The sequence below is a fragment of the Sceloporus occidentalis genome, unplaced genomic scaffold (assembly GCF_023333645.1).
Source record: "Sceloporus occidentalis isolate IW3139 unplaced genomic scaffold, rSceOcc1.0.p SCAF_284, whole genome shotgun sequence".
NCBI classification, from domain to species: Eukaryota; Metazoa; Chordata; class Lepidosauria; order Squamata; family Phrynosomatidae; genus Sceloporus; species Sceloporus occidentalis.
The window spans coordinates 281,689-294,109 of record NW_028317264.1 but is presented as its reverse complement, the minus strand read 5'-3'; the positions used below and the strand labels follow the sequence as shown (position 1 = coordinate 294,109).

The 12,421-nt window shown below is 45.1% G+C and overlaps 1 protein-coding gene across 1 annotated transcript in view; it reads left to right on the top strand.

The window, feature by feature from the left end:
* The window catches only part of LOC149275473 (voltage-dependent calcium channel subunit alpha-2/delta-4-like), a 53,858-nt gene that overhangs the window by 11,472 nt on the left and 29,965 nt on the right, over window positions 1–12,421 (top strand). Inside the window, exons 15-27 of the mRNA XM_089504687.1 lie at window positions 205–282; window positions 704–784; window positions 1,161–1,235; window positions 1,333–1,419; window positions 1,576–1,647; window positions 1,769–1,830; window positions 2,447–2,514; window positions 2,883–2,928; window positions 3,062–3,159; window positions 3,416–3,509; window positions 3,612–3,704; window positions 4,702–4,829; window positions 8,199–8,273. Of these exons, the coding sequence (XP_089360813.1) occupies window positions 205–282; window positions 704–784; window positions 1,161–1,235; window positions 1,333–1,419; window positions 1,576–1,647; window positions 1,769–1,830; window positions 2,447–2,514; window positions 2,883–2,928; window positions 3,062–3,159; window positions 3,416–3,509; window positions 3,612–3,704; window positions 4,702–4,829; window positions 8,199–8,273 (1,057 nt within the window). The remainder of the gene's footprint in view (window positions 1–204; window positions 283–703; window positions 785–1,160; window positions 1,236–1,332; window positions 1,420–1,575; window positions 1,648–1,768; window positions 1,831–2,446; window positions 2,515–2,882; window positions 2,929–3,061; window positions 3,160–3,415; window positions 3,510–3,611; window positions 3,705–4,701; window positions 4,830–8,198; window positions 8,274–12,421) is intronic.

Genomic DNA, 12,421 nt, shown 5'->3' with positions numbered 1-12,421 from the left:
TTTTAGGCCCTACCTGAATGTCAATAAGCTTCAAAAAATTTATTGTGTTGGATATTTGATTTTATTATTTAGAAGGATTATTTTCAGTGGGTCACCAAGCACCGCTTTACCAGGACAGATTTCACATACAGTCCCCAAGGCTTCTCTGGAGTGTAGGAATAGAGTCCACATCGCCCGTTACTAACAAATGTTCTGTATCTTCAGCTCTTCGCATCCCAAGCTCAGAGCCTTCTGCTGATGACCACGGTGGCCATGCCTGTATTCAGCAAGAAAAACGAGACGGTAAGTAATAGACGCAGCGAAACACGAGAGAGAGAGAGAAGATGCAGGGTTTGGGTATTTAAAATAAATGATAACAACATGGAATTCCTAAAGGGGGAGCATCGAGTGTTGGGTGGGTTTCCATTGGGCCATTGGAACACAGGAGTGATGGGAGTGATAAAGGGCCATTGGAACACAGGAGTGATGGGAGTGATAAAGGGCCATTGGAACACAGGAGTGATGGGAGTGATAAAGGGCCATTGGACCACAGGAGTGATCTATGAAACTGCATCCTGGCTTGACGGTGACCACTTTTAGGGGACTATTGATTTAAGGTGGCATTTTAGCCACGTGGTAGAAAATTAAGGCATGGCTTTACTGTCCCCTTTTTAACACCACGGTATGGAATTAGCATTTTTACTATTCTTCTTTTCCTTTATAGAGATCAGAAGGGATCCTTTTAGGCGTGGTGGGATCGGATGTGCCCCTGCGCGAACTCCTAAAGCTGGCCCCTAGGTATAAGGTAAAAAGAAATGACGTCTAACATGCCGGCCATCTGCTTAAACCTTTATTAAAAAAACCTCAAAAAATATGGTTAAAATATGCAATCTATATATATTATATATCCCACCTAATGCGTCTACCACGAGAGCAGCCAACATTATATTCTGCCAAAAAACTAGAATTGTCTAAAAACAAAAAAAAAGAAAACAACGCAATATTTAAAAAAAAAAAAATTTTTAATCAGTTTCTAGCGATTACAAAAAAATGGTGGGAAGAGAGCATTAGGATTTCGGTTAAAACGCAGCCGGCCCGTCTGCTTCTTTGATCTCGTGTGAAATGTAATGTGCCAAGATTCCCTTCCAACGCTAATTAGAGATATTTTATCTTCATCACAGCTTGGTGTCCATGGCTATGCCTTCCTGAATACCAATAACGGGTATATTCTTTCTCATCCTGACCTTCGCCCCCTGGTAAGTAAAATGCGGGGGTCCGCGGGGGCTTTTTACGTCCATGAAGATCGGGTTTCTAAAATATCACATTTTCTACGATATCTGTTTCTTTTTTTAGTACAAGGAAGGGAAAAAGCTCAGACCAAAGCCGAATTACAACAGCGTGGACCTTTCCGAGGTGGAGTGGGAAGATCGGGACGAGATTGTGAGCCACAGCTTTGTGATCATTTAGTAGATCTCTATTTTTTTATTTTTTTTTTGAAAGCTAATATTGCGCTGTGAATAAAATAGCGATACTCGTCGTCGCGTAAAAAAGGGCCGATTCTTCCAGGGATAACGTGTTCATCTGTTCCGCACTTAGCTTCGGACCGCCATGATCAACGGTGAGACGGGGTCCCTGACCATGGAGGTGAAGGTGCCGGTGGATAAAGGGGTGAGTCGCGTCTACGTTTCACGTTCACTTTAAATAATTTCTACGACTTTTACGACTCACACGGTTTATATATAAACGCCGGTTCAAGTGCTTTAAATGTTTTTATGTTGTCCTTATCCAGAAACGCGTCCTGTTCCTGACCAGCGATTACTTCTACACGGACATCAGTGACACCCCATTCAGGTAAAGAACGGCGGCACCATTCATGCTTCTCGTGGTCGGCATGTATTGTACGATAAGAGGTACTTTCTAGCTATAAATGGGGAGTTATGGTGTGAAAACTCCAGCGAATGGTCCACGGTCTAGAAATAGAGATCAGTGTTCCTCTGTGTCCCAGAATACTTCTAATCATATATCTGTATCGGGGTTACATACACCCCAAAAGGGAAAGAGAATACCAGAGCCCCCCAAATCAAAGCTATCTACTGAAGCTTCTTCCATCAAATGCTTTTATATCCAAAGAGGTGACCTGACCTCACAATGTCTTCTCAATGTCCTGAGGTCATCATGCACAAGAACTTGGGGTCGTTTCAGGTCTGCTCAGGCAAAACACGTGGCGGACTTCCATAAATTGAAATCATTGGCCACGAGGACATCCAATTTGCCTTCTTAGATATCACCATTTTTTTTTATTTGGGATTCATCAAATAAGTCTGCTTTCCGTCATTAGCTTGCTTTGGGTTTTTGTGCCATAGTTTGGATGTAACTAAAGTTGTGATGTCATAGCGATGACAGAAAAGGACCAATTGGCCTATCTAGCTCTTTTTTTTTTTTAATCACTTCTATAATTCACTTACAGTCTTGGGGTTGTGTTGTCGAGAGGACACGGAGAGTATATTCTTATCGGGAACACGTCCATGGAAGAAGGTGAGCGTCATGCGACCATACACGAAAAAACCGAGGGATGCTTTTGTGTGAGGGGGGTTGTTTTTATTGTCCCGGAGGGGGGCAGTACGGTTGCCATGGCATTCGAAGAGCCCCCAGTTTACAGTATAACAAAAAAGAGGTACAATAAGTGACATAGATATGGGGTCAACGGATCCTTTGATTTGGGTACAATAGGTAGGAATACGTTAGGAAAGGAGGTCCCTGTCCGGTGGGGTCTCTCCTCCGAGGAACTGCCTACACTGGAATATGAGGAATACGACCCCCCCAATGTAATACCTTTTAATAAATCCATCCTGCAGTCTTCCCTTGTGTTTCGTTCACACTATTCCCTTCTCTGTGTCTTGTAGGGCTGCATGATCTTCTTCATCCAGATCTTACCTTGGCCAACGAATGGTGAGAATAAGAGTGTATGGCTCTCTATAACTGGTGGCGGGGGGGCTTTGAATTGGTATTTGGGAGGGGGGGGGGGCTTCTAACCGTAGGATTTTTATCCTAGTCTTACAACTAACCGACTTTAATTCTCTAGGATATATTGTATCACTGATATAGACCCTGCTCACCGGAAGCTTAACCAGCTGCAGGCCGTCACTCGGTTTCTGATGGGAGAAGATCCCGACTTGGAGTGTGAGTTATGCTGCAAACTCTACTATCGTGCTTTTAGGGCTGTAGAACCCTGCGATCCCCTCATACCCAGCAAATGTTCCGAGCTCCTAGAAAAGAGGGGACTCGGGGGTGGAAAGAGGGACAGGCAGGGTCTGGGGTTCAGGGAGGGACTAGCCCTCTTAAACAGGGACACTTGGAGATATTAATGCAGATGATAATTATTTGTATGTCTGTATGACAGCTATGGAGTAATATGATATCGGCCTCTGATTCCCAGGTGATGAAGAACTGGTTCAGGAGGTCCTGTTTGACGCGGTGGTCACTGCTCCGCTGGAAGCCTATTGGACGCAGCTGGCCCTTAATATGTCCGGGTAACGTAGCCAGCGAATGCAGCTCCTTCTAGCGAGTTACGTAGAAACCAGGCGTCCTGAACTGTGATTTAATGGCTTCTCCTCCCTGCTGTTCTCCCGTAGCCAAGACGAAGGGATAGAAGTTGCGTTTCTGGGAACGCGGGCTGGACTCATGAGGACAAATCTGTTTGTGGGGCCGGAGCGGCTGTCCAACCGGTAAGCAGAGTGCCTTGTGATCCGTGTGTCCATATCGGTCAGCCGCCGACACCCGTCGAGTTGCCACCAGTGTACTTTTTTTCACTGCCTTAAGTCCATACCTGGGAACTTTATGCTCTGGCTACCTGGAGCCCCCCTTTGCGGACAGAAAGTAAGCGGGCAGGCAGTCCCACTGACGTCATTGGGCGATCCCGCTGATGTCACGCGGAACGCCGCTGTTTAATGGGGCGTGTGAGAAGCCGTGTTTCTACTGGAGTCTCCACGTGTACTTATGTCACAGAGAAGGCTTTGCTACACATGACTTGACTATTAACCCCCGGCCCACTTGCCCCGTATGTCCTAGATGGCCAGTCCGAGCCTGTTAAATAAATAAGAACTGTGAACACGCATGTAATGAACACAACAGTCACGGCTGTACGACATGGTCTTGCACCACCTAGCGGTGGCAGACAGAACAGTCACCCAAGCTTTTCAAGTGTTCAAGCAGATGCGGCTTTTCTGAAATGCTGCATTTTACTGTTTTCTATCATAAATAAATCAATTTTTTTTTTTTTTTTTTTTTTTAAATATATATATATTTTTTTTTTATATATTTGTACATCACCTTGTCGTCTGTGGACACTTTCCACTTTATCCCATAAGAATAAGTACTTATAACATTTTTCATAATTTAAGTTTTCATATTATAGGGAAAGAGACCTTAGCGATGGGATTCCATCTCAATAATTGGTATTTTCTGCCTTTTGATGAATAGATTTTTGTTATTTGTACTTTGCTGTGTAAATCGCCAAACATTTAACCCTCCAGCTGTTCTTAAGCTCTAACTCCCATCATCCTCACCCTGTCTACAGGATACAGCACAGAGTAGTAGGAATATAATGCATAGAGAGATGGTTATGTACGGCTAGGATAGACTCTCTCCTGAAGAGCTTGCAATCTGGGTTGGTATAATCTAGAGTCCTCGGCTAAAACATGCCGCCTAAATCTGCCGTTTCAGGAAGTTCCTCCATTACGAAGAGAAGGAGAGTATTTTTACGATGGACCATTTCCCGCTGTGGTACAGAAGGGCCGCGGAGCATCCGGCGGGGAGTTTTGTCTTCCACGTGCCGACAGACGACAGTCCAGGTAATGGGGGCGTGGGGGGGGGGTTTCACTGTACGGGTGCCGTCCCGGATGTTAACAAAGGACGAGCTACCATGAAATTCAAATAAACTCCTGGGTTTAGATCATTGCGAGCCTGTACATGTACGGGCTTTGTCTTGAAGGGGTTAAACACTAAAACCAAAAGGATTTAGAGGATAACCCCCCCCCAAAGAACTATATTTAAATATAATATAAATAGAATAGCAGCCATATCTAGTATTGCTCTAAAATACTAGAACAGATATACATAGAACCTTTGTTACAAGAACAGATGATACGCAGAACCTGTGAAAGATAATCAAGATCGGGGGGGGGAAGTGTAAGAAATATTTCTAGGAGTCGGCTGTTTCTATAGAAAAATATAAATAATATAAATAAGCGTCCTTAAAGTGCTTTATAAATGGGAACACAAAAAAAAGAGTCATTTTAGGAAAAATTCAGGTCTTGAATTGAGATGTAATTGGCGGCGTAATACAGGAGGGTACCATGGATGTTCCAAACAAAAAAGTTCCCCGTTCTAGGTGCTTCTACTTTACTAGAACAGGAAGGGAGCCACTCGGCGCGTCAGTAAACATGGACACGATTGGCTCATTGCTCACCTCCCCTATACTTTCAGTTCATGTATTTATAAAGCATCCGTCGGTTTTAATGAGGACAACTCGGCTTACGTTGTGACTGCAGATGAGTTTATTCCGTATATCCAGATACCAACAGAGTACATTTAAGGGGTGTTGTTCAACTCGGACACAACTTTAATTGAGATCGTTATCAAAAGCTCGTACGTTACCTGAACGGATGAATAATCTGAATCCCTAAATCACTTAATCAAAAGTCAAAATCTGTGTCGCTAGGATACAATGAATTAAAAAAATAAAGTCTGCCGCGTGAATGTGTTCTGTATTGGTCTTCTAGATGTTATAGCGGTTTGTATTTTTTTAATGTCTTTCCTGACTGTGCTATATTTTGATTGTCTCCACCAAGTCCCGTTACCCAAACAGACTCTGCCGGTCCGGTTTTTGTTTTACGCCCTCCTACTATCCTTCCGTCTTGCAGATCATAATCCCGGCGGCAGCGACATCGCTGAGCCCCCTGTCCAGCCACGTGGCGCGGATGAGCAGATTCCTGAGGGTATCTCCGCAGGACCTTGTGTGCTTGGGTCGAATGACCAGATGCTACCCATGGCATCTTAGTCATTCAGACATAGCACTGCCATCTTCACAGCACCCTCCCCTGTGCCATGCATAACTCATACACCCTCCACATTCATTCTCTCCATTGAGGACAGTCATGGCCGGCGCTTAATTAGAATCCTCAATCAGTTGGTCCTTGAGTAGACACGTCGTACTGGTTCCCTGAGACCATTCATCGGTATAATTTAGAGTTGACTTGGAGGTGCTGTGTAATATACAGTATTACATTATATTGTTTTTTTCTTTTAATGTAGTTTTTCACGAGAATTCCGGGTTGTCTCTTGTTAGGTTCTCAGAAGTATAAAAATGGCTACATTGTTGTGCAGCTAAACCATGAGGTTCCACCAAGACGATGAGTCAGGTTGATGTTGATCTCAGGTTCTAGATTCTGAGGATTACTGTCATTCTGCCCAAGTTGGACCCAACACCAACGTTTTGATGAATTAAAACACAAATTCAGACCAATCGACCAGGACCTTCCTTAATAAATCTAGACCCAAACCCAGTTATCACAGATCCAACCACCCTGTTCCTCACAAAGACCGCTAGGGATAGTGGCCCCTCACTCCGCAACCAGCTCTCCCTCAACTCATCGACCCATCTCAGACGTAAACCATTCTCATTCCAGAATCCACTGAGATGTTCCAGGTCCCACCATTTTCCTGCCCTCTTTATGGTTTAATCGTTGAGGAAGGTGGAAAGGTCTCTGGGTCTTTGATGTCCTCAATAACCCTTATCATCTGATACGAAGTTGGGCAGCTTGAAGATCTTTGGCTATTGTTTGAGTACAGCTTTCGTTATATATTACTTTGTTAGATCTGGATGATGAGGACTGTAGTCAGCCGGGCGCCAGCAGATTTCCCATCCTCGTCTCTAGCGGGTGATATTACTCACCGGGAGAATTCTGACTCATTCCTCTTTGTTAGACGTATTTGAAAAGTCATCAAACCGGCTTCAGATGACAACATTGTTTCCGCACGTTGCATTCATTAGCAGTCTGTTGTGTTTTCAAAAGGCTTTCTTTCGAGCCGCATAAATCCGTTTTTAGTTATGTCACAGCGGGGAGAATCAGCGAGTCACAGATTCGCGGTCTGAAGCAATTCTGCTTGTCATCAAGTCTCATTGTCATCAAGTTTTATATTTTAAGGAAACGCGTTTCCGTAAATACAATGCAAGTCTTTAATCGGTCGCCGTCAACCAGTTGTCAGTCTGTCTGCTGTCGAGATGTGAAACAAATAGGAGACCGAAAAGAAACCAAGTCGTTTTAATAGCGTCTGCTCTTATATGCGAATGAATAATCTCCCTAGCAGCTCATTTGCATATGAGGCTGCATGGTTGGTGCCATTGACATGATACGCTCCCCATTCTTGCCGTCTACATATCTCATTAGCATTTGGCAAACAGGTTATATTCTTTCCAAACTCGATATGACGCCGGCACTATCATGTGTGTCATTAATAAAACATGCCATACATGTAATGACCGTTCATTCTTCATCTCATACAATTAACCCTTTTATACAGTATGCCACCACAGTACTGTATAACCTACTCGCGTAGAGTCCAACAGAAGACCACGTCCTGCCATCCAATCTCAGCTTCTCCAATATCTAATAGTTTCATTCCTTCCAGATTCGGTGGTGAAGAAGAAGGTCTTAAGTGAAGTGTGGGGGGGGGGGGGTGCTGATGCCCGAATTTAAGGTTTGAGGGTCTGCACTAAGAGGAGAAATGTAATATTAACGCTGAGTCTTCCATCTTTTGTTGGGTAGTGTTGGGTTTTGAGGTCGATCACAAAAGACCCAACTGGTGTAGCGTTGGGTGGCCAGTCTTTCCAAGGTTGCTGTGGTTTGAAGAACGTAATCAGCGTATTCCTTATGTTGGAGATTTGGAGTAATCCCAAAAAACTATTCATAAGTTTGGGGTCACTCAGCTGTAAGTAGGGCGAGCCGGTAGGTAGATATCCCCCCCCCCCCCCGTTTTAGGCACTTTTCACCCTCTTCCCAGCTTCCCAAGATTCTTTAAAGAGATTCCTCCATATTTAACTAATTCCACTTTCCTGAGAAAATGATAAAAATCTAGAATATTAGGAAAGGGGGTACGTGTCCCCAGCGCAGCGTGATATGCCAATAAGTAACGACGACCCTTTGTACTTGCAGAAGGAGGTCAGAGGCCGGAAGTGGTGACCGTCAGCACCGCCATATCTGTTTCTGTGGACGGCAAGACGGCCATCGCGGCAGGTAGGCCACCGTGTTATAAAACTCCCTTAAACGTGATTGGTTTTTTTACCGCGGAAGATTGTTTTATTATGGTTTATAACCTCTGGTTTTAATACATTTTATCTGTCCGGTTATCTCTGTGAGACGGCACGTGTGGTAACGGGAAACATATGATCGTGGGGTTCCCTTGTAGCCACGTGTGTCCCGGGGGGCTAGCGTCCCGCAGGATTGTGACACATTGACAGACAGAATGCGTGTTACGATATGTTACGGAGCAGAGGACCTGTCACATCGCGTGAATTCTGATAAACCTCTCGGTACTCTGGCTTCCAGGTGCCGGAAAATTCTGAATTCCGACGGATAGGTCGAAAGCTTTTGTTGCCATAGAAGGTTTAAAGAAGCTATTTTTTTCTGCTGATTTAAATATCAAACCAGGTCTCAGTGATCTAATGAAAGTGAGTTTCTTTAATACAGGACTCGACACATTTACGAGCCAGACAGACAAATCTGATACCTAATATCTATACACGCTACAGTTCGAAAGTTTGGGGTCATTTAAAAATGTCCTCGTTTTTGAAAGAAAAACAAATTTTTCCATTTAAGATAACATGAAATGGGTCAGAAATCCAGCGCAGACAGGGTTAATGTTGTAAATGACTATTGTAGCTGGAAACGGCTGATTTTTAATGGAATCTCTTCATAGGCGTACAGATGCCCTTTATCACTCCCATCACTCCTGTGTTCCAATGGCCCTTTATCACTCCCATCACTCCTGTGTTCCAATGGCCCTTTATCACTCCCATCACTCCTGTGTTCCAATGGCACTTTGCGTTCGCTGATCCAAGTTTAAGTTTTAAAGGCCGATTGATGGTTAGAAAACCCTTTTTGCGATTATTTTACGGCCAGAAATGTCCTCGTTTTCCATGAAAACAGCTGAGTGACCCCAAACTTTTGAACCCCAGTATCTCTTGTAACTGGATACATTACTGTTGTAACTCTTTCTGCTGTTCATCGTTACAGACCCCCATACATGACTCTGTTGCCCTGGCAGTACCAGCCTATTGCGTTTCCGTAGCGTATTCTTGTAATGCCCCTTTTGTTTCGGAATATGTTGGCGGGTTTCCCAGAAAGCGCTTCTTTGATTGGCGTGGCCCTGATGCTGCGGCTTAGGGGCCGGTGCGCTGAGTGTCTGGATGTGGGGTTCCTCGCCCGGCACGTGGAGCGAATGCGATGACTTCTTGTTGGCTGCCGGCTCTGCTGTCAGAGTCGCGAGTCCCGTGTGGGCTCAGAGCCGCTTTCTGCTCAATGTCAGGAATGGGAATCGGAGGTTTTTTGTTTTTTTTCTAGGACAACTAGAACTCCTAGGTGTTCTGATGTCTGTGTATTAGGAGGGGGTGAGGGGTAGGGGTCCTGATGTCTGTGTATTAGGAGGGTGAGAGGTAGGTGTTCTGATGTCTGTGTATTAGGAGGGTGAGAGGTAGGTGTCCTGATGTCTGTGTATTAGGAGGGGTGAGAGGTAGGTGTTCTGATGTCTGTGTATTAGGAGGGGGTGAGGGGTAGGGGTCCTGATGTCTGTGTATTAGGAGGGGGTGAGGGGTAGGGGTCCTGATGTCTGTGTATTAGGAGGGTGAGAGGTAGGTGTCCTGATGTCTGTGTATTAGGAGGGTGAGAGGTAGGTGTCCTGATGTCTGTGTATTAGGAGGGGTGAGACGTAGGTGTCCTGATGTCTGTGTATTAGGAGGAGGTGAGCGGTAGGTGTTCTGATGTCTGTGTATTAGGAGGGGTGAGGGGTAGGTGTCCCGATGTCTGTGTATTAGGAGGGGGTGAGGGGTAGGGGTCCTGATGTCTGTGTATTAGGAGGGGTGAGAGGTAGGTGTTCTGATGTCTGTGTATTAGGAGGGGTGAGAGGTAGGGGTCCTGATGTCTGTGTATTAGGAGGGTGAGAGGTAGGTGTTCTGATGTCTGTGTATTAGGAGGGTGAGCGGTAGGTGTCCTGATGTCTGTGTATTAGGAGAGGTGAGAGGTAGGTGTTCTGATGTCTGTGTATTAGGAGGGGAGAGGTTAGGGGTCTTGTAGTAACACTCACCTGTCTGCAGGTAGGTTCCAGATACACGGAATTCCATCATAGAACGTTTCATTGAATACATTCTGTGGATCAGATCCTCCTCTCTCCTGCTTTATTACTCACCATCACACAGTGGAGTCCCCCTCGTTTCATTGCGCAGCCGAAGTGGGGCAGTCTGGGGGTTGCCATGGCAATGGGCATTTTCTTGCACCTTCTGTCTGAGTCACTTAACCAGCCGGATGAAAAGCCGCTACAGTTTTCATGACTGCCAACATTAACCTCTTCACTGCTGTCTATATGACAGTTATACCATCACTGTATGTCGGTAGCGAACAACGTCTGACACTGATAATATAAATAGGACACAAAGAAAAAAATGGTGTGAGTTCCCCTTTAACACTCACTTGCATACTCGGGAAGTTGGTATGACCTCATGACTACACTCCAGTGACATCATTCTGTGCTAACGTTGCAGGACTTTTGGAATATGTATTTGAGAATAACTAGGTCTGCCCAGGAACATGCCACGTTTTATAAACCAGTTTTATTTTGGCTTTTCTACATAGTAATCTTACTTTTTTTTAAATTATTTTCAATTGAAAATGTACATGAAATCGTCACGAAACATTCGGTGCTTGAGAAAAGGTGCGTCATCATGGTGTAAATTGTCTGATGCTTGCGCCGCTCTGTATTACGTAGCAGAGCTGATTTTATTCAAACCTCTTAAATTTTTTCGGAATGCTCGACGACCTCCCCAGCTGAGTAAGCTGGCGGATTCTGGGTTGCCGTGGAGACAAGGATGCGCCGTCGAGTTGATCGTCGGGACTCGGCGCCTGAACGTTTAATCTTCTGTATAATCCCCCATCTGTTCCTTCCTGGTGGAAAGGGGGTCTTAACTGCGTGAACACGACTTCCTTATCGTTCCCACAGGCTGTGTGCTGTCTGTGTGCTAAGAGTCCACGTCGGACTCGTCTTGCATCTCCCGTGAGTCTCGCCCACAACAGCCGAAAGCAGGGCTTTGAGCCTCGTGGAAAGTTGTGCAGAAAACAAATCACGACTTCTCACGTGAGCGAAGCCTGAAGCACTTTATCGCGCGGACATGTCATATATCATACCTCCCAAGTGACCCGGTTTTTGCTGGGCGCTTCCAATTTTCAGGCACTGTCCCAGGCAGTGGGGGATCATGGGTAGCTTGAGTAGCTGATCTTCCTTGGCCGCCCCAGGGAGCTGTGGAGTCAATGGAGGTCCGGTTAGGGACCCTCAGCCCTGCCTTCTCCCACCTTAGGTCCCTCCATTCCCTGCCTTTATCCGTCCCTCCAGCAGAGGTCTGCCAATTTATCGGAAGGTTGAATATTTGCGTCTAGAATGCCTTGGACTTCGCTTGAGTCCTAGACTTACTCCTTCCGTTTAATCTTGACCCCACCTGGAAAATGTTCCTAGAGTAGAGCTCTCATCAACCCTGTTTATGATAAGCATAGAAGCATAGACGCCTACGGCAGTGGTGAGTACCCACTCACTGGGTCTTTGTTGGACAGTAAACATACACCAAAACTTATCAGCGAGTCTTATTTTCCACCAAAGGCTTTGCGGTCTCAGTTTGTTGGATTTATAGTTTGTATCGGTGAAAATGTTAAGTTCAAGGAAGACTCTAGTCCCCAAAACTGTATGTTTTTTTATGTATGTTGGAGTTCACTTTTCTTGGACTTCTTTGGTTATTGGAGTTAGAAAATTAGGCTTCTGACTCATTCAAGTCCTTCAGACTGCCTCCACCGGGAAGCATTAGCGTGTATATTTCTTTCACACGCTCAGCGCCACTTCTTTTGAAGTCACTGCCGGTCCCAAGTATGCAGATAAGCTGCTAGTCCTATTTATTTTTAAAGTCCTTTGACTTTAAAGGGTGTTCTACTGAGCATGTGTGGCAAGTGTACCGAGGTATGCTTCCTGCCTTCGGGAGTGGCAGCTGTGGGAGGAGTTTAGCGAGTTAAATATTTTATTATTGCAGCCCAGATACAAAGAGTTCGTGCTCTAATTTATCTGCCGTAAAGTGCTCTGTACTCTGCGCAGAATTGACTCCAATATAGGCATCTAGCATTAAAATAGTTCT